Below are 21,332 nucleotides of genomic sequence, written 5' to 3' on the forward strand. Positions count from 1 at the left end.
ATAATATTGGTTGGACTCTATATTCAATAAGACACGTAGGCGCGAATTTTCACGCGAGCCAATCAGAACAATCGCACCATGTTGAACCAGCTAACAGGTTACTCCAATAATGATTCTAGTAGTGACAAGAAAATAGATAACAACAAATTCTTCGTCCCAACCAACCTTGTTCCCAGGCCTATTTTTCTTACAACGACGCTTCGCATTCTTATAGTTCTAGGTGCTAGCTTTTCTTCAAAGTGATAGGTTCGATCTAGCTTTCAAACGTCCAAAATTAGTGTGCTCTTCGACTCGATTAGATGAAAAAAGTCAGATTTGGCCAACATGTGGAGCTATTTTATCTGAATACGGATAGCTAAGGTTTACAATTAGATGATTAACTAGAGGATATGGTTTTGAAGAAAAAATTGAATATATAACGCGTAAGGATTGCAGTTTCGTCACCGATGCTTTGAGAGTTTATATAAATAAAGTGATAGCAGTTTACATATGGTGTAGGTATGCTTCCGAATGATACATGTTGAAAGTTGCCTAAAACATTATCGATACAATGGTCGGACAAAATTCACGAAATTTTATCCGACGAATAATTACTGTCGGATTACTGTTTTTACCGTGTTGTTATACTAATACGATATTTAAAAATTTGACAAAAATAACAAATCTTTTTTTCAGGTGACTAATGTATTATTTTGTTTGACGAAAATTTTCTTTGACGAAAATTTTGTCTTAATTTGCGATGAAATTTACGTGAAAGTATCTTATTGGCGTTATTACCACTGTTAAACCTCAATTTCAAGTAGAGGAAAGTTTGGATTAAACTGTTGTGGTAAACTAATGCTGAAAATTTCAGACTTTTGATTAAGCCGGTTGGTATACAAGTTTTCTTCATCAGGTTCGGATATTCCTAATCAAATAACACAACCAATATTAAAACTTAAACGCTGCCTTGTGAGATATATAGATAACCTAAAATGGTCCTGGTTTTACCTTTAAAAGAACAGGGATAATACCTAAGGTCTAATTACACAAGACAGGTTCAGACAGTATAGTGGTGTTAAACCCCTATTGTATATAAGGAATTAGAAAGTCTGTTTCCAATGAAAATACTCATAACAAAACACACATAAGGTTTCAGAAAGGCACATATTTGGCATATGTTTAAAAACTTTCTCTATCTGAGCCTGAATATGCTTATAAGTATGAATATGCCTATAAAAGAAAAATATGATTGTTTACTATCCTCTTGAACGGGGTTATATTAGTCCATTTCTTTGTTTAGACAAAAATAATTATAGAATAAAAAACGTTCTTTCTTTCAAAAAATCGAAATAATGTGACCTTTGTAATAAAAATTTGCCATATGGCTATACTACCTGGCGTTGTCTATATTAACAACTGTCTAGCTATTTCGAAATATGTCGGATTTAACAATAATTTAAACTTTGAAAGACGATAAAGGCGCTTTCTTTTATAAGAAAATGCTTTATAAGAATATCAGGTTGGAATTTCAGGTTGAAAACAATAGGCTTTGTTTAAAAAAATAAAGAAATAAGAATAATGACCAGCCTGGTTAAAATTCTGATATTTATATAAAAAAAAAGTGTAGCCAAAATTAAATTTTAATCAACACGTAAGGATTTTAACAAAATGGAGCTGCTTTTATAAACAGAATATTAAGCTGTTGTTAGGTTAAGCTCGATCTATTATTCATGAAGCAGTCTAAATGCAGGAATTAACTCCGTTCCCATGAAGGGTATTTTGGCGCGCTTTAGGTCGAATACAATAAAAAAAAACGTATATACTAAATAAATTTTTCTATTACACACCACAAAAAAACTATTATATTTTGTTTAACTTCATACTGGCAGCTTTAAATATTCCCTGCAGGACAATAGTAATAATAATATATGTTTGTTTTAAGTAAAAACAATAATAGTTAATTCAATTTTTAGAAGTTCAGCAACAACAATAAAAACTGACGAAGTGAAAACCAGTCTCTCAATATAATGCTAAAAACTTTTTCTCACATCATCAAACCTTTTATACATGAACCAGCTGTCACTTAAAAAAAGTAACAATGATTTTAAAAAAAACTGATATCAAAATTGATATCAAACCATAAAAATATTTTTGGAAATTTTAGCCTCCATATTAATAAATATCTAAAAAAATAAAGATTTTTGTTTAAAATATGAATAAAAACACCTTTCTGACATAAAATTTCCCAATAGAAATATTTGAATCTATTTTTAATTTGTGTGGTTAAGGATAAAATGAGGCTTAATTAGACGGATAGCATGCTTTTCTTATAATTAGAATGCATGTGACCCACTTATCTAGTCACATCAGTCCTTTCACGCCAGACCAGTATGGGTAATACATGACTTACAACCCCCTTTTTCTTCCAATAAGAGCCCTGTTAACAAAAACAAAACCTTTTCTAAAAATTTAATTTTTTTACAAGTTTTTAAAATATATTTTAGTAAAAACAAAAAACTAATAGTCGTTTTTCTATTTGCAAACAAATTAGTTTTTTTAAATAAGCATCCTTCTCAAGCAAGCAAGCACCCAGCTTAAAGCTCTGAAAATCTAATAGAGAAAATCAAATTTCAAGGCAATCAATTGTCACATTACAGTAACGTATAAAAGGGACTGATCACAGCTATTTTTAAATCTTAATCAGTATTCAAAAAAACTTTGGAAAACATTGTTGAAAAGCAAATATATAACAAAATTTCATTAAAATACAATATTAAAAAAAAGCTCTGCTTTTCACAAACAACATCTCAAGAAAGGGTCTTTGAAACATTATGTTGTCCCATTGTGAACACTGGACATTAAACTCTCTATAAGTCATTATATGCTTCTGTTTGAAATTCATCATTTAACATTAGATTATTCAATAGCAATCATGTAAAGCTCTGTTATTTTCAACACCAAAAACTAGACATCCAAAAAAAGATGAAATATAACAATCATCTGTTTTTTTAAAGTTAGTTAAAATGAGAAAAGATATGCTCTCTTGTGTTATTCAGGTCAAGGGCATGTTCTTGCATTAATAGAACAGACTCAACACTTTTATCTTGTAAATGATCTGGTTGGTAAATGTTTCGTTTTAATGCTAATTTTTCAAATTCATCTTCAAAGGAAGTATTCTTAAGTTTCGCGTCACTTTGCTGTGGGATATTTTCAAATAATAAGATAGGGCTCTGCGGAACTTCTCCTAAGTTAACCTGGAAGTCTCCAAAGTCAGTTGAAGTATTCACTTTGTTGTCATCTTTTTTAACTTTACTTTCAGCAATCTCAGTGCCTGGTTTTTCAACTACATCAGTTGTTACTGAAAAACTTGTATTCGTTTGTGTGTCACAATCACGTATGATTTCGAAACCATCTGGATGAGAAAAAGTTTTTATACCTTTTACTGATGGTGCATTCTGAAATTCTCTAATACATTCCTCAATCAGATTTTTTGCATGTTCTTCTTTACTACATAAATAAACATGAAGTGCTTCTGTGTTGGAGGTACCACGTAGTACAACTGTGAATATTTTTGCATGCTTAAGGTCACAAGTTACTAGCAACACATTTGATAAATGATACTTTGTTATAATCTTAGAAGGAAATTTTCTTGTAGCTGGTTGAACAATTGTAATTCCCTCAGAATTTACGATGAACTTGAATTTTCTCAAATGAACCAGTGCCCCCAATGGAGAATATTTTTCATTATAAATTTTGTCTACAATGAATGAAAAATTTCTTGAGTGTAATGCAGATATCTTTTGATCTCCTAAGTACAACAGAAGATAGTCTCTAACAGGGTTTATTACATCATCATCATCATCAGCACCATTCGTTGACAACTTATTATGTTGACTGTATTTTCCTATGCCTAATGGCATGTTTATAGTGTCTATTGCTAAATAAAGTATAAACAAATACAATTAAATATCCTGTATTTAAAACTTTAACTGCATAAACTGCATAATGAATACATGCATGTGTTTTGTGATGTTCTTTAATAAGTGCAAAATGGCATTATAAATATAGACAAAGAGCCATGATAAAAATTTAGGTGCACTTTGTTTTTCGCTAACTTTGTTACAAATCTATATATGATACATTTTAAAATCATGATCGATGGACAAGTGTATTAAGTGCTTTGATTTTTGCATAGACAAGGATGACCATCATGCTGTGTGATATAAACAAAAGCACTACTTAGTTCAAAACCTATAATTAAAAAAAGGAAAATTTGCTGATTGCTAAAAGTATCTATAAATTTCACTAATAGTCATTTCATCCTAAATGCTTTTCCATCTAAGAGAATATGCATGCATAAACAAAACTTTCATGCACATTATTATCTATATCTGTTTTAAAACATGAAAATTGATGCAGTTTTTCTCATAGTATAGTTAGACTAATATGGTCTAACTAACCTATCCATGTGTTGCCAATAGGCAATATGACTCTACAGATAGCTTCCATGTGATGTTATTTGTTTGCATTTTTAGCATTAAGCTCTTTTGGCTACAGCATCTAAGTGACAGGCAAAACGAGTTTGCTAAATCATTTCCAATTGATTTCTTAAACATTGTGGCAGATAATCATAAAGCGTAGATTGATACTATTTAACTAATACATTTATTTAATGCAAAGAGTCATAGCCTGCAGCTATCCAAATAACAATTCCCAGACTTCCCCTGCCCTTAGAATGAAAATGATATCATCAACATCAACTTACATCTATCAACAAGAACGTGTGAGTCAAACATGGTAGAAGTATTTATTAATAACACAATATCCAGCCTTATATCGTGAAAGCCCTGCACATAACTATGTCAAAAACATATTGTCAGACATTGCCAGTACCACAAACAAACTTTGTTAAAGTTTTTTTGCATAAAACTCTCAAAAATGCTATATTTGATACAACTTTCTCGATAAGCAAATTATACCAAATTATATATTTAAGTTTTATATTTAAATTTCTTTTTTCACTTTCCCTGATCATGCATTAAAAAACTGACATTCTCTGACTATATTTTTCTCTAACTTTCCAGATGCCATAGACATTTTGAATGTTTACATTTTTCATAGTAAGCCCTTCTCGTTCTAACAACTGCTTGGCTGAAGAAAGGTCTTTTTTAGTCAATTTCTTTCTATGGAAACATTGTTGAGGCTTTAAACTATTATCAAGTGTAGATGAATAACTTTTGATTGACATAGCTATATTTATATGACAAAAATAAACATTCAAAAAGGTCTATGAACCCTTGTGCAAAAAAAACTTTCTTCACCTTGCTGCACTTGTTTAATTCACTTGCTTCTGTGTTTGCTTCATAAGTGTGACACAGGTTTAAGATAAATTTCCCCTACTTGAATGCCTAAAATACAATGAAAATATGCAAGCCAGTTTTTTAATGCATTGTGACTTTCTTTTTAGATAGCTAGTGAATTATATAGCTAGCTAGCCAGTTGTCAAATAAAAATAAAATATAAACATCAAATAAAAAACATAGCTTTAAATAACTATATATATACCTAGAAATAGAATATAAATATACATAGCTATTAAATATGTATATAATCTTTAATTTGTATAATTCCATCCCACGTGAAAACCTAACTACGTCAGAAATTTGGGGTAGTCAAAACAACCAAATCTGCATAACAAGAGGAGAATGGAGAACATATAATTTGCAATGCGGGCCGTGATTATTTGGACGGCCCACACAACGAGCGCCCCCTGTCTTTTTCTCTAAAAATATTCTATAAAAAGTTTTGTTTGCGTATCACCCATAATTGATTTCCGCCGGCGAAGGCGGAATCTTTAATATCGCCTGGGAAGATAGAGAGAGAGATAAAGAGATAGATAGATAGAGCAGCCCAGAGCCTGGACGCCTAAAACTTATCCAGGCTAAAGCTTAAATCCTCGTTTTGACAGATTTTTTTCTGAGAATGAGGCTAAAATGAGTTTTAAGCCAATAAGAATCCTAACAGTGCAACAAATTGTTTTATTATCCAATGAACATTACTTTATTTTAAAGTTTATAATCGAAAGTTAAAGCTCGTGCAGTGTAGCATAATGAAAATGGTCTTAAAATGCGCCATCTTTGATGTTATATAATTACGTCATTTCCTTCTGTACTACAATTTTGTAAGCACATAGACTAAAGCTATATTCAGCAGAACTAGTTACTTATCAATGAATTTTGATTTAAAGATGAATTGTTGAGGCTGGATATTTTTGGTGAAAGATAATGTATTATAGCTATAAAATCGTGACATGTATGTCATGATTATATATCTTTTTTAAGATTATTGCTAATGGCGGAAATCTTTAAGCCGCAGGGCTTCTTGTATTTATTTGTAATTTCTTCTTTCTCGGGGAAATCAATGCATTGTCCCCCACATCGGACCTTGTTTCTTTCTGGTGCGGTTTTTAGGAACAAAATTAAAAACATGCATACATTACACATTGTTGCGAAGAGCAATTTTTTTATAATATTGCTTCCTGTTTTTCTTTTTTCACAAAATTTTCACATTTAGGAAAGGCGAAAAGTTTACAACTTTCCTTCAACCGGTGGGAGGGTTTATTTCAACAAATAATAAAGTTGAAGATTATTAACCTCGTTTCCTCGAGGTCATTTGCAACATCGACCTGCATCATTGTTAAAAAAACATCGAAAGGGGGGTTTAAATTAAGGGAGCGCTAATAGAAATATGCGCTTACTCTAAACACTACAGGTGTTCCTATCCCCGTCTCGATGTAAAAAAGATACAAGATGTACTGGGGAAAAGATTGTCATGAGGATATTTTAACCAGATGGCGTGTTTTTTTAAGGCTTCCTTACGGATGAACATGATAAAACTAACATCTACCGGACGATTGTTCTTAAAGCGCTGTTATGTAATGCGCCATCGTTGGCTCATTGGCCGTTTAGTTTTGGTTTGATTTTTTCTTTTCTTCACAACTTTTTGTCGCCTACCTTCTTCAAAATGAACATACAGGTAACTTGATAGACCACAAAAGCTTAAATGTTCATCATCACTCAAATCAACCTCGTCCCAAGAATTTTTTTCCTTCCGAGAGCCCTGGTGATATCGAGATTAAACAACTATTAGTAACCCGCATCTTCTAACAATAAATCGCTCCCAGGCCTCTTCCATCTATTTAGACGAAACGGTCCCGTCATAGGGGTGTAGAAGGGCCCCTGGAAGCGAGGTTGTCTGAATTGGTAGTTGTTTAAAGGATAAAGTATTCTCCCAAGGTAAGTCAGAAACACTTGAAGTATAAAATAACATTTGGTGGAAAAGTTTTTAGAAATACTAATAAATACAGTAAGCTTTTGCCAACACCCCAGGTCGGCATGTTCGCAATATAGTTCAAATTTTTTAAGCGTTCGAGAAAAAATACTAAATATAACAATAGGTATAAAATTGTAACAATATAACTACCAAAATAATTCTTAAGGCTTTCATTTATCATGTTATTCAAAATAAGCACGGCCACACTCAAGTGCAGAAATACCTAATTGCTCAGACATATGAAGTGGGTTGCAGCCACTGCACTTAAAAAAAAAGTTAACGAATCCAGAGCGTAATGATTTGGGCATTCTGTCTGTAAAGTCAAAGCAGCTACCTAGATATTTTTAAACAACACTGACTTTTTTTACAAAAGCACAAAGAAAAATAGCTATAATATTTTCACACTTTGTTTTACTAATATACTTAGCCACAACTAGGCCATGGGTTCAAGGTTGACTTTCCCTTGGAGCTTAAACTTAATTCGATATAGGTATTGTTATACGGCAAATAGTGTCTATTACCAACTTTCATACAGCGGAGATAAAATAAAAATAAAATAAAGATAAAAGATAGCCTGAGATAAAATTTAGCCTGTTTTTTTTGACTCTATAGCCCAGTCAAGTTTCGCGGTCATTTTCTCACAAAGAATTATTTGTGTCATACGGAAAAAGGCAGAAATGTGTAACGTTCTGTTGTTTCTTTCCTATTTTTTTGCATTTTATACTAACGTTTAACTTTCAAATAGCATGTTGATATGGTATTGCTAGTCCTCTCTGTGGTATATTAACTTTATTAAAACGCTTCAAGTAAGAACAACTAACAGTTATTAATTTTTTACAAAGTTCAAAGTTGGATGATGGTAAAAAGGGTATTTTTAGCTATGTGGCTGCAGAGACTGAGCATGGACTGAAGTACATGACATTTCTTTATCTTCTAATCAACCTTCTATAAGTTAAGTATAGCTATAGATGGCTGAAACCACCAATGTAAAATGTATGCTTGGCTATGGCTATCTAGAACAAGGACAACCAAACATGGCTTAGAGCTAGCTGATGTAGCGAAAGTAGAAGAAATGGATAATCCAATATCAAACTGAAAGAATCAAGATATGGATAATCAATATCAGAGACCATTGTCTAGTTGCGCTACCATTATATAAAACTTTGTTCCTACAAGCAGACTGCGCTGTATAAAAGTGGGTAATAATGGATATGCAGGCCTACACTAATTTACACACGCAAGCGAAAATGAATAATCGAATACACTTATACTAAGAATTCGAGAGAAAATAAGAGAGTTCCTTAAGTTTATGGTATTTAAAAAGATGATATTTGCCTTAACAGTTTGAAAAGAGGTGGTTTATAAAAACCCTGTCTCATTAAATTAATACAAAACCGACTTCTACCAAAGCTTAGTGGAAAAAAAAACTTTCCTCCAAGGTCAAAACAGGGAAAAATAAATAGCTAAAGATAGTTCATACCAGCTCGTTTCCATATGACTGCATTTTTTGCTACATACGCAGATTGTTTTTACAAGATTTTTTAGGATTAGCAATTTTTTCTAGTGCGCACGCGCTAAAAAAGAAACTCGTGAGTTTTGGCGCTATAGCTAAGCTAAGAGTGCAGTCAAATGGAAAAGCCTTAGTAAAAAACTTACAAAATACAGATACTTAGTAATTTTTTTCGCTCTAATAAGTTATTGATATAGAAACCTTTTAGTCATTCTCGATCCCAGAGCTTTTTGAAATAAACGAGGTTTTAATCTCAAAGAGCTCTGGAGACGAGAATGCCTTTTAGTCTTTTTATTCCTGGACGGATTTATCGAACTTTAAATTAAGTGTGTCACCACTTATCAAGCGCTCAAAATTAAGCATAGCATACGCTCAAGGAATGAGCAAGTATAATGTACAACTTACAAGTTGAACAAATTCTATTTGACTATCAATTTTAAGAACTGTCTGGGAAATTATTACATTTTTACAACTCCAATCCAACACTCCTGCGCTACATTTATAGAAAAATCCAAGCAAAATTCTCACTAAAACCAGATTTCTAAAAAACGTTTATGCTGATATCAAATAATAATAACCTCATTTCCAAACGAGATAACCCAGGAAGTAGTCTGACTAATTACAAGTGAGAAGAAACTTCAAAATTTACAGTCTTTTTGATTTAAGGGAGTTATAATTTTTTTGGCGAGAGTAAGGGTGTTTTACGTTGTGTTAGAGCAAGGAACTGTTAGACCTTAGCGAAGTGTCAGAAGAATTAACTTGTTAGTCGCCTAAGCATGCCGGATGGTTTGATTTACTTTGTTAGTTCAGACTGTTGGTAACAAAAAGACATACGAAGTTGATACATGTTTAGGATCGGGTGTCCGTACTCTCCGGTAGAGGATTCAGAGTATCGCAGGTGGTGAAAAACTGTTATGAGGGTAAAGGGCAACCTGTTGTATCTTTTTGCATATCGGATGGCGAAGCGCAGTGCCGATGAGAGACAAAAAGCCCTGGGAACAAGGTTGGGTAAAAACTGATAACAAGAAACACAAAAGACATAAGAAACAAGGAGTTAATCAGACGCACAAGCTATGTTTCTTAAACCGTTTTCTGATGCTCGAGTAATGAAATTGATTTATGACAGAATCAAATCTACGCGACATGTCGTAAGTTAATAACAATCAAGGAAATATTCAACGTGTGTACAGGTCAACTCATTATTTTCCATGACTTTACACACCAAACTTATACACTGCTCCTAAGTTCGGGCTTTCTCGGCCCCTGAGAACTACAAAACTCATAAGGTAAGCTAAAACCTGTGCTCTAATCCAGTGGAAATTCTTGTTAGGTTTCTTCTAAATCAAACATTAACCGACTGGTGGCCTTGTGGTAGAGCGTGCGCCTCCAATGCAGAAGGTCTGGGATCAATCCCCGACCAAGTCATGCCAGAGACTATAAAAGTGTCAATCGTTCCTTTCTGCTTAACGTTCAGCATGAGAATAGGATTGATATCTTATGCGGTTGTCTAGTTGAGCGGTTGTTGTGCTTGCATGCCTTCCGTAGCTGAAATGGGAGTTTTAAATGCAATAGGACCCCGTTCGCAGGACCCTGATCGATAACAGTTTATATACTGACTGAAAAAGCTACCCTGGGCAAATAATAGTAATAATAATAATAACCAATCACTTTCTCAGAGCTCTATTTTTACTTTTTTTTATATTAAGACCTAATTCTGGAAACAATGTCGCTCCAAGGATATTTTCTTGAAGTGTGGCGCGCAAAAGAAACTTAAAGTTTTATGCAACTCTCCCTATCTCTAACTCGCAGAAAACCGTGAAGCTCGTTCGAAATAGAGAAAGGTCTAGTAAGAGAAGGATATAGAAAACCCATGAAAGGATCAAATTATTTGTTTGCTTGAGTTATGAAAAGGTTTGAGGTGGAAATCAGTGAAAAATTATTTTCGGTTTAAACTTCAACTTTTATATGATTTTTTTAAACAGCGAAATGCATTACTTTGACTTGAAAATGAAGTTTGTGGGATATTTTAATTATTTGCACATAACAGGAGCTTATTTTAAACCAGCATATACTTTATCATTGTTCTCTAAGCTTGGTTTCCATCTAGCGCTAACTAGCGCTAATGAGCGGTAACTAGCGATAAAAAAATAAGCGGTAACTTTTTCATAAGTGGAAACTTAAAAACTGCTTAAAAACAGTTACTGCTTGCTAGCGGTAAATTTTTTCGTGAGCGATAACTAGCGCTAAATATAATATTTTTTCATATTCAGCGCTAGTTACCGCTCAGCGTCAAAGAAAGCCGATTTTCTTCGTTTAGAAAGTGATGGAAAGTCTTTTTTTTCGAAAGTGGACATTTTTTTTTACATTTCTTATCTCAAATAGAGAAGTTTTATTGTAATAAAGTATTTTTGTATGTAAAAACTGTTTTTATGAAAAAATGGCTGAAAGAATAAGAAGACAAGCTCTCATTATTCAAGAAAACGAATAGTTATCTGAATCTGTTCGAAAATATCCGTGTCTGTACGACAAATCTAAGAAGGAATATAAGGATAAAACTATTGTTGAGAATGCTTGGAATGAAATTGCATATCAGCTAGAATTTGTATGCAACGGTATGTTAATTTACGCTGATTTTTAAGATTTTTTTAATAGCTTTTTGTTTCGTATTAACATAAATGTTAAACGTTTTTTGGCAACGCCAAAAAAATTGAAGTTAGAAAAAGAAATAAACATAAAGATTACCAATAATTACCTTTAGCTATAGCTATGTGGAAACATAAAAAGTTACCGCTAGATCGCTCAAAAGAAGTTACCGCTCGTTAGCGCTAGTTACCGCTAGTTAGCGATAGGTGGAGACCAAAGTTTAGTTGAAAAGTCATGTAGATTCTAGAATCTTTGCATAAATAGTTCACGAGGCAGCGTCGACCCAAGGGGAGCAAAAAAAAAAAAAAAGGAAATTAACTGGAAGAAAAATGCCCCTAAAAACTTTCTTCTTTTTTCATCGTTATTTTATTTTACTTTGAAATAAAGTTCGTGAAATATTTTTAATTATTTGCAATTTTGTTTACTTTACTTTGTGATTTTGGGAATGCTTATTTTGGAACATTGCAAATCAAAAAATCGGAAAAGTTTTTTTGCCACGAAATTACAGATTTCCCTCCCTAATTTTTTTCTTCTTTGTCCCTCTGCTGAAACGGGGGATAAATTCCATGTAAAATCCGAAATTCTTCGGTTTAAATCCGATTTGTCATTTTTATCAAACCTGTTGAAATTCGGTGACGAGGTAAACATCACCCGCAGCAAGAAAGTGCTTCATGACATGACATGGCTTGATTATGATGTCAAAAACTGCCTCTTATCAAGACAAAGTAAGTAGCGTACTTCTCAAGTGTTATGTAGCTAACTAGTACAGTAGAAAAGTTTATAAAAAATTGATGGATCAGTATAGCTTAGTAAGCATTTTAAAACAATGACAACAAAAATTCTTTACGCAAATAAAAATTGCAGTCGCTGAAGGCAAAACTTCATTAACTGTACTAGTTAGTGGCTTTATCTACCTATAGATAACTGGAGAAATAGCAAAAGGTAAAATGCATTTTATAGATAAATTTCAAATGTTCACAAAGTTCTGTTAGCTAGCTAGCTCTATATGTAATGTGCACACAGCACAGACAGGCAAGAAAAGAAGGACCACATAATCCAAATTTGTTTACCTAATGTAATAACCTTGTTATGTTTTTAAGGTTTTATTGTAAAAACAGAAAGATATACATAGGAAAACAATCTGAAATATTTATTGAAAACTGTAAATCAAAAAAACAGAATGAATCATTGAAATAGCAAACTCGCCCAATTTCTCTCTGCCTACAAAATGACCATTGCGATTATCACACAATTCATGATAGAATATCAAAGGATATTATATTTGGCAGTGAAAAGTTTCCGTATTTTGGTGAAGAGAGTGCAAAGCTAGACACATTTTGGAGTTTTAAGAACAATGTTAGGAAATTTACGCACAGATAATTTTTTGGATCAAAATCTGGATAGCTAAGAAGAGGGTGCCGATAAGCCGCAAACGCCGGCATATATACGGGCGAGCTCGGGCGACTTTTTAAATAAAATTGGCGGTTGTCCCCCGAAACCGCCCGCACTTTCCCGAACACGCCCGGAACATTCCCAAATGCAGTTCCTTGTAACAAACCATGCGGACGATGGTTGGGAAGAAGGTGCTTGATGAGAAAGGAGTTAATAAAGTTTATATATAAGTTATTTATAGTAAACTTCTTCAAAAACCATCAAAAACAGTTCTTCTAAGAACTTCGCTATGACATAGTAAGTTTATTTTAATTTTTATAGTTTTTTTGGATCATATATTAGTGTCTGTTTTTTCTTTTTCTTTCCGGCATTGTTCGGGTCTATGCGGGTTTTTTCGGGCGAATACTTGAATTTTTTCAAAACGCCGAACTGGCCCGAAAACGCCTGCACTTTTTATGGCGTATGCGGCTTATCGGCACCCTCGTTAGCTAAGCAGCATTTCCAGACAGATTTTTATTGTGGTTACCTTTCGTTAGCTAATTATTCTTTCATTTCCACATTTTTTAGCATTCTTCCCCCTATGAACATGGTTTGTTTCACCCTGCGAAATTTTTAAAAAGGCGGATGTAGCACAAATGTGATTCGTCAATTAAGCAAAATGTCATTCATCACTACGGCTACTAAGCTGAACAGAATTGCCGAATACCCTATCTATTATTTCCTGGAGGTGCCATAGATTAGATGGAGAGTCCATGGCTTAGATGGATAGTCGTAATGTTCATTTTGAGCTACGCCAAACCCAATTAGGGTCCGCGCTCTACCAGACAATTCCCTGCAACATCCAACAGCCCACACATTATGCCATTGATTAATCAAATTCGATTTGTCGAATTTGACAAATTGTTTTTTGTATCATGTAAAAATTGTATGCTTTAGGCATGTTCAGACTTTTCAAATTCGACTTCTAAAAAGTTGGACTGGTTTAACCTTTTCAAATTAATCAAAAGGTTTTTAACCAATCAAAATGCTCAAAATCTGTACATCAAATGTGTGTTTAGAAAAATGTGGGTTTCTATATGAAAAATAAACATTACTAAAAAAATAAGAAAAGAATTTAACGAACAGATCCAAAAAAAAAATTAAATAATTTTCTTCTTGCTCTAATCGAAATTCGTTTAATAACGTATTTTCTACATTCATTTTTTTCTTGAATTTGTTGCTGCTAAAATAAAAAATGCAACAGCAGCGGGTTAAACTTTGTCTTTGCTCTCTGATGACATTATTATTATGTAAAGAAGACCCTACAAGGATTGAATATTATTATATATTTTCATAGTAGCATAAAAAAATAATAATAGCGATACAGTTGGGTGGGTGAAAAAATTTAGGTAATAATCCGAATACTTTTTGGAAATGCTCTTTCTAAACAAGAAATATTGACCCCTGTCAACACATTACCTTCCCAGGTAAGCTTGTATAGACCCCATATGTTTACTCACAAAATTTAATTGTGAACCGACATGCAGATCCCAAGTTATGAAGTCGTCAGCAAAAAATTAAGAGACCTGGGACAAGTGTAATTTTGTCGAAAAAATTATGTTAATCAATTTACCTTTATAATATCTCTGCATTAATAAACTTTGAATGCATATCCCTTAACAGGTCTAAAATTAATGATGACGGAAAATGTCAAAATTTGCTGCTACTGAAATATGACATCATAATTTACGCAACATAATCTGAAATTCTTTAAATGTGAATATCTTGAGAACGAAAAGAGCTATTTAAAAAATTTAAAAAGACTTGTTAACCAACTTTTTAAGCTCTATAATATAAGCCCAACATCATTTTATACCTTGGGTTCCCTTTAATAAAGTATTAACTTGTTTTTGTAGATTGCAGGTTCTAAAAGATACGATTTCTATTTCTAACAAAATTTGATTTAAATTTCTTCACATCATTAGGATTGTCTCTATCAATTTTTTCCATCTTGATTCCACTAATATATATCATCAGGTTCACTGTTATTGTTCAGATTAACCAGTGTTGGGATACTTTGCCCTTTTTAAATTATTTACATTTAGGTTGTTTCAGGCAATTTTTATCTCATTTTTATCACCTGTCTTAATCATTCAAAAATATTATCTGACTTGTTAGTGTATTTCAGTCTTTACTTAAGCAACACAGCCAGTATCATATCTGACACACAATATATTTGACATAGAATACTGCGAAAAGCTAAGAAAAATGTGTGGTGTTACAGTGATTTAATGTAATAGATGGTCAGCATCCTGATACATTCAGTGACAGGACAGGCAAGAAAAAGTAACAGTCTTACCTTACACAGCTGTATATTTACGCAATTTGTTGTTTAAATTTGGCTTATTTTATTTCAAGGTTCGATTTCTGATCTGTGGTATTGTTATGTAGCTTTTGCATACCAAATCAATTCATTAGCTTTTCGTCTCCTTTCATCACCATCAATAAATACTGTCAGTTTTACTCAAGTTATGTTTAAAAAACCAAATACCACAGAAATGTCCTTACAGAATCTTATGTCTTCTCCTTATTTTATTAACTAAAAGTAACAAATAATGATTCACACAAAATTTTCAGCACATTTCTTAGTAACAACTGCTTTTTCTTCCAACAGCCAACTGCTAATGGAATAGGTAAAAACATATGTAATAATAAACAAATAAATTTTTATTACATACATGTTTTAGAATATTATTTTTTTGCACGCTTTATCATTCATATTTACAACTTTACTTACAACCCATCACTCTATGTTAAATCTGTTATGTTAACTTTTAAGTAGTATCCATTTTAAACCAGTATTTTTCGCTATCCCAGTCAATCTCAGCTATCTTTAAGCCTTAATACCGAATAAAATAATTTGTAGTTTAAGGAAAATTTTATTTTATAATCTCCAAAATTATCATATTACACATAAAAAATGTTGTTTTTCTTGATTTTATAGTTTTTCATAGTTCATAATCATAGTTTTTCTTTCTTTTTTTATTTATTTATTTACTTTCTGTTTTATTGCAAAGTAAATATTTGTTCATATAAAATTTCTTTTTTTCTAATTTTGGTTTAATTTTTATATGCAGATTTCAATTTATGCAGTAGTTAGCAAAAAATTAAAAAATCTGGGACAATAAAATGTGTAGTATCTTGGCATAACTTAGAAGTATGATTGCATGTCCCTTACCAAGTATAAAATTACTGGTTACAAAAAATATCAAAATTTGGTATTCGCTGTATGACAGTAGTTATGACGCAAAATTAAATTTAAAAAATTGTAACTGGGAGTTTCTTGGAGAGTGAAAAGAACTCTTTAAAAAATTTAAAAAGACATCCTAACTTCTTAAAGTTTTTTTTTTTATTTTTTTGTTGTTCCTTGTAAATATTTTTGTATAATCTGTAAGCCTTGGTATACAAGCATTGTTTATGTGCACTGATTATTTGACCCTATTATAACTTATCATAATTTAATGGGGCAGATGAATATAAATTATAATGCCCGTTAGCCATAATTTTTTTTACAGGAATATGATAATACAAAATGGATGTAAAGCTTTCTAGAATTACCAGTACTTCCACTTTATTTGGGAGTGAAGTCAAGGAAGACATACTGCATGTTGCAGATTTAACTGAAAAAATATTAAAGTGTCTAACATTTAAAATACTAGATAAAATTATAGATGAAGAAGCACAACATGGACAGTTTGACATATCTTTAATTCCTGGTAATATTTTAAATGAACTTCATGCTGCTAAATGTCAGCATGCAAAAGACTGTGAAATTGGAAAGGGTAATGATTTAGATCAGTGGTTTATGATTAAAATGGAAAAATTAATAAATGTACAAGCTGATTATGCAGTGCGTAACCACCATCAGCGTTTTCACCGGATAACTGCACAGCTTAAATTAGATAACGAAATTCCATTTGCTTATAACACATTCGTTAAAATTTGTAAAAAGTTATTTGATGAAGAAATTTCTTGGCACAGAATTTTAGCTTTAATTTGTTTTGGAGCAGAAATTGGTGTATCAATAATAAAGCATGGCAGACCAGGAGTTGAGAAATTTCTAAACAAAGTTGTGCATTATGTTGTTGAATTTACCGTTAAGGAAGAAATAGCTCATTGGATATCGCAACACGGAGGATGGGTGAGATTATTTTCAGAGTATAATACAGCTTTTTTAGTACCCGTTAAATGGCTATTTTCCAATTAAATTTGTTTTAAATTTCCAATTCATATTTTCTCTCTACAACACAACATCAAATATATAAACAGAATTTGTGCTGATGGATACATGAAGGCCCCATCTTACTATTTAGTTATCTTTAGGAACAATGTAAACAGGTCTTGTGGCATCATAATTACCTGCAAGCATATTAGTATTTAGCTCTCATTTCCAAAAAGCAATAGTGAAAAACTTCAAAAATGACAACTATGATGGCAGAAAATATTTTGTAACATATTGTGAAAAATACTGAATAATTGCTCAAAACAAAACTACATGACGTGTTGTACAACTCATTGTTCACTTCGTAAATAATTTTGATCTTTGATCAATGTTACATAGAATTTAGGTCAGAAAAGCTCCTCCAAGGCATTTGGAGACTTGACAAAAATTTTCCTCTACCAGTCCCAATTTCAAATTTCTGGATTATACCGTGGCATGTGCATTCCCATTTTTTAAGTATGTTACTCTATATTAAGTACAATATTTAATATTAGTTTGTTTTCCTTAGATGGCAATTGTTGACTTGTTTGATTCAGAAAATTGTCCAGAACGAGCAAATCACATTTTAACAGTGATGGCGTTTTCTGAAGTTACAAATTTAGAAGTTTGGATGAAAAGAATAGTTGCAGTGGCTGCCATCACAGGAATTCTTTTTACTGTACAAAAAATTGTGTTTTACCGCTAAATATGATATTTTATACTTTAAAATGCATTTCCTGTTTTGTTTATATTACAATGCATTTTATCATTTATGATGTATTTTAAAATTGTAATGCATATTTATATATCATTAAATCTTTAAATGATTTCACTGCAAGGATTCAAGATTGTAAGTTTAGTTAGATTTGACTTTATTGCTGCAAAAACATGGAAAATACTAGATCATGTTATTATGGTATTTTATACAATTTTTATCTTGTCTGAAATTTATTCCAGACTTGGCCAGTATACCTAAAACGCACCCTGTAATTTTTAAACCAGTCTTGGTAATTTCGTAGAAAGCCCTGCGGTCTTAAAATGATCTGAATTACCTGTGCACTTTTTTAAATATGCAGTATTTCACAGCTACTTATATTCACTTTTATGAAAGTATACATACACAGTGATATTTCCAAATAAATTACATACATTAGATTCTTTATGTGTTACCCGGCAAAACTTTATCATGGTGAAAAATTCCTTGGTTTCTTTGGAATGTCTGTGGTTTTGACAAGTGTAACCCCAGACTTTTATTTGTATTTTTATCTTACATATTTTTAATATGGTTCTGTATTTAGTTAGCTATACCATATTGGTAAAAAACTGATATTTTTTTAAAAAATTTTGGTGACTTTATATGGTCGATGGTTGATTGATGGATTTAGCTCCCTCTCCATGCCTTTGTTTTTTAATAACACTATCTTGCTATGTTAAAACGTTAAACGAAATGTTAAACAAAAAATTTGTTCTAGAACTAAAGAAAATAAATTTTAGGCACACATGGCATTTTGGACAAATCTGATGATGTCACAGAAAATATGCTGGCATTAACAAGAATTGTTTTATTGCTTTTTTGAGATATTACAACTGTTCCATGTCTGATTTTATTTCGGAAAGCCTGTCAAAAGTTATGAAGGAGGGGGTGGGGTAGAATCATTCCTCTCTTACCTGTCATAATATGTTTAAAAGACTCCAAAATAAATCCAAAATTGGATTCCACATACTATGTTGCTTTAAGTAAACACTAAGATGCTATTTTTATTACAGATGTTGAGCAGGATTAAGATCATTACACCTCAACTGCAATTTCTTTTACACTTCTTAAAAATATTACAAGCAGCATATGCTTAGGATTATTATATGCACATAGATGTATATATATATATACACTCTTTTTTATAAGTATGATGCTTATACAAGCATACTTCAGCTTACTCTCATTTCTTCCCAAGTCAAGTGCAAGAAAGTACAATAAAAGAACACATAAAAAAATATTGGACAGGGTTAGTGATAACAAAAACAGCATTAAATGATCTTGGAACTATGTACAAAAATGCAACCTGTGGCCAGGGTTTTAAAATTAAACATACTTTAAGAGAACTTCAAACTCAAATTGAAAATTTTTTAGGCATTCTGAGCTTAAGCCTAATTTGTTGCATGCTTATCAAAAAAGAGTGTAGTTTTGTTAAAATAAATGTGTATTTTTATTATTTTTCACTACAACAGTTATCACACTTTATTAGAAATCATATTGGTATTTGTAAATGTTCTTTTGTTTCAAAATAAACCGCAATTTTGTCTGTCTAATAGAATTTTAATTTTTTCATTTCTATTTTCTGCCATCTTTAGATTTTTTGTTTTAGGCCTAAACACATGGCGAAACAAGTAAATCAAGTTGTAGAAAAAAACATTCACTATGTAAATAAAGTTGCAGAAGAAGACGTTAAACATGTGGCTGCTGTTGCAGAACAGGTTTTGAGATGTTTAATTTTTCGATTATTGGAAAAAGTCATTGATCAAGAATCTGCTGAAGGACAGTTAGATTTTTCGTCGATACCACAAAATATTTTAGAAGAACTGAGAATAGTGAAGGAAAATTTGAAGTCTTGTGAATTAGATGGTGGTAATAACATTGATAAGTGGTTTATTCATAAAGCTTTTACTGTTCTAAATAAACAAATTGATGTGATTGTCAAATCTTATCACAAGACATTTTACAAATTAACAATAGAGCTTGATCTGACTGATGAATTTTCTTTTGCTTACGACACATTTGTAGCAGTGTGTAAAAAAATGTTTCGTGCAGAAATTACTTGGTATCACATTGTAGCTTTGCTTTGCTTTGGTTCAGAAATAGCTGTTTTTGTTATAAAGCAAGGAAAGCCTGGTGTGAAGAACTTTCTGGAAAAAGTCGTGCATTATGTTGTTGAATTTATGATAAAAGAAGAGATAGCGGAATGGATCACTATGCATGGGGGCTGGGTAAGATAAAAGTTGTGATAACAATACAAATTCTCAATTTTCAGAGTGTTGATTTTTTTTTCATTTTTAGATGAAAATGATTGACTTTTTCGACAAACCTGATTGTCCAGACCGTGCAGCTCACATCCTCACCATTATGACACTGTCCGAATATTCTAATTTAGAGGTCTGGTTACAAAGGTTGGCAACATTGGCTGTTGTGACGGGGGTTATTTTTACAGTTACTGGTGTAGCAATGTCCTATAAATAAATAGCCTGTTCACTTATTTATTCTCTGTCTTATTTTATATTCAATGTTATTTTTTCTTGTTGTTCCATTTAGTTTTTTTACGAAAGTATTATAAATTTATGAATCTTATAATTTTAAAGTTGTTATTATTGTTTTTTATTGTTTTTGTATTTTTTGATGTATAGTTTGACATTTAAATTATCTTTACAACTAGTATTTTTTTTAAATTTAAGTTTTAATTTTTTGGTTATCTTACTTTTTAGTTTTACTTGTTTTATAACAAACTTCATGACACCAGTCAAAGTTTTAGTATACATCAATTAATTTTTATTTTTACCTGTAGTTGTGTTCGAACTGCTTTTATCAGTTGTGCTAATGGAGGTATCGCCTTGTTTTATATGATGTAAGAAATATTCTTATTTCATCTTTGTGTTGTAGTAAATATTCCAAAGAAATATGATAATGAAAGTTAAATTTATTTCTGCTACAAGATACACAATTTTTATAAGAAACCAGTTTATAAGTAACTTAATACTAGACTGCCCAAAATTTAAGAATCAGGTTAGAAATAATAATTTGTACATAACAAATTTCTTATGATAAAAACATTCAACACAGTTTTTAACTTCTAACAAATATTTTCCTATCTTTTTCAAATTATTTATTAAGAAACACATTTGAAAGCTGTGAAAAAGGATGGGAAACCGGTGGAAGTAGACACCTCGCCAGGTCCTAAAAACAAAACTTGTATTCCATATGCAGTGTTTGTTGTATGATCCAATCCTGTAAATAGAATAGCTGACACATTGCATTAGCTCCAACAAGCACCTTCATTATTTGGTAAACTGAATGAAGAGATGTAATAAAAATTACCTGTTTTTATTTCATAGTTACTGTGTTTGGAACTACCCATGTATAATAGTTTTGTGTATAAATTGTTTTTAGTAAGAAAAATGTTTCTAAACTAATTCAAAAACACTATTTTTCCAAATGCAACATTTTAAAACTTGAAAGACTCTAAA

At 31.7% G+C, this 21,332-nt stretch overlaps 2 protein-coding genes across 6 annotated transcripts; one reads left to right on the forward strand and one right to left on the reverse strand.

Annotated features, from left to right (window-relative positions):
• Positions 1-1,802: 1,802 nt before the first annotated feature.
• On the reverse strand, positions 1,803-15,510 carry LOC130655650 (uncharacterized). Of its 4 annotated transcripts, none has more exons than XM_057458429.1 (3): positions 15,198-15,509; positions 5,304-5,390; positions 1,803-3,919 (listed from the first exon to the last, which is right to left on the reverse strand). In XM_057458429.1, the coding sequence occupies exon 3, from the start codon at positions 3,900-3,902 to the stop codon at positions 2,997-2,999; it is 906 nt and encodes a 301-aa protein (XP_057314412.1). In that variant the 5' UTR covers positions 3,903-3,919; positions 5,304-5,390; positions 15,198-15,509; the 3' UTR covers positions 1,803-2,996. The 4 variants fall into 4 exon arrangements, 3 of the variants coding, with proteins under 3 accessions (XP_057314412.1, XP_057314411.1, XP_057314413.1); XM_057458428.1 differs by lacking the exon at positions 15,198-15,509 and adding an exon at positions 5,548-5,823; XR_008984714.1 differs by lacking the exons at positions 1,803-3,919; positions 15,198-15,509 and adding exons at positions 3,926-4,233; positions 5,548-6,288.
• LOC130655652 (apoptosis regulator R11-like) lies at positions 12,075-21,182 on the forward strand. 2 transcript variants are annotated; one of them, XM_057458432.1, is made up of 3 exons: positions 12,075-12,192; positions 16,414-17,039; positions 17,629-19,028. In XM_057458432.1, the coding sequence occupies exons 2-3, from the start codon at positions 16,431-16,433 to the stop codon at positions 17,803-17,805; spliced, it is 786 nt and encodes a 261-aa protein (XP_057314415.1). In that variant the 5' UTR covers positions 12,075-12,192; positions 16,414-16,430; the 3' UTR covers positions 17,806-19,028. The 2 variants fall into 2 exon arrangements, with proteins under 2 accessions (XP_057314415.1, XP_057314414.1); XM_057458431.1 differs by lacking the exons at positions 16,414-17,039; positions 17,629-19,028 and adding exons at positions 19,463-20,081; positions 20,152-21,182 and having other exon boundaries at positions 12,095-12,192.
• Positions 21,183-21,332: the final 150 nt, after the last annotated feature.

The sequence above is a fragment of the Hydractinia symbiolongicarpus genome, chromosome 8 (genome assembly GCF_029227915.1).
Source record: "Hydractinia symbiolongicarpus strain clone_291-10 chromosome 8, HSymV2.1, whole genome shotgun sequence".
In the NCBI taxonomy this organism is placed as follows: Eukaryota; Metazoa; Cnidaria; class Hydrozoa; order Anthoathecata; family Hydractiniidae; genus Hydractinia; species Hydractinia symbiolongicarpus.

What these genes read in the sequence shown, in the direction of transcription:
- LOC130655650 (XM_057458430.1), bottom strand. Translation starts at nt 3,902, where the DNA reads ATGCCATTAGGCATAGGAAAATACAGTCAACATAATAAGTTGTCAACG.
- LOC130655652 (XM_057458431.1), top strand. Translation starts at nt 19,473, where the DNA reads ATGGCGAAACAAGTAAATCAAGTTGTAGAAAAAAACATTCACTATGTA. An exon ending in TCACTATGCATGGGGGCTGG is followed by an intron (nt 20,082 to 20,151) that starts GTAAGATAAAAG and finishes TTTCATTTTTAG; the next exon opens with ATGAAAATGATTGACTTTTT.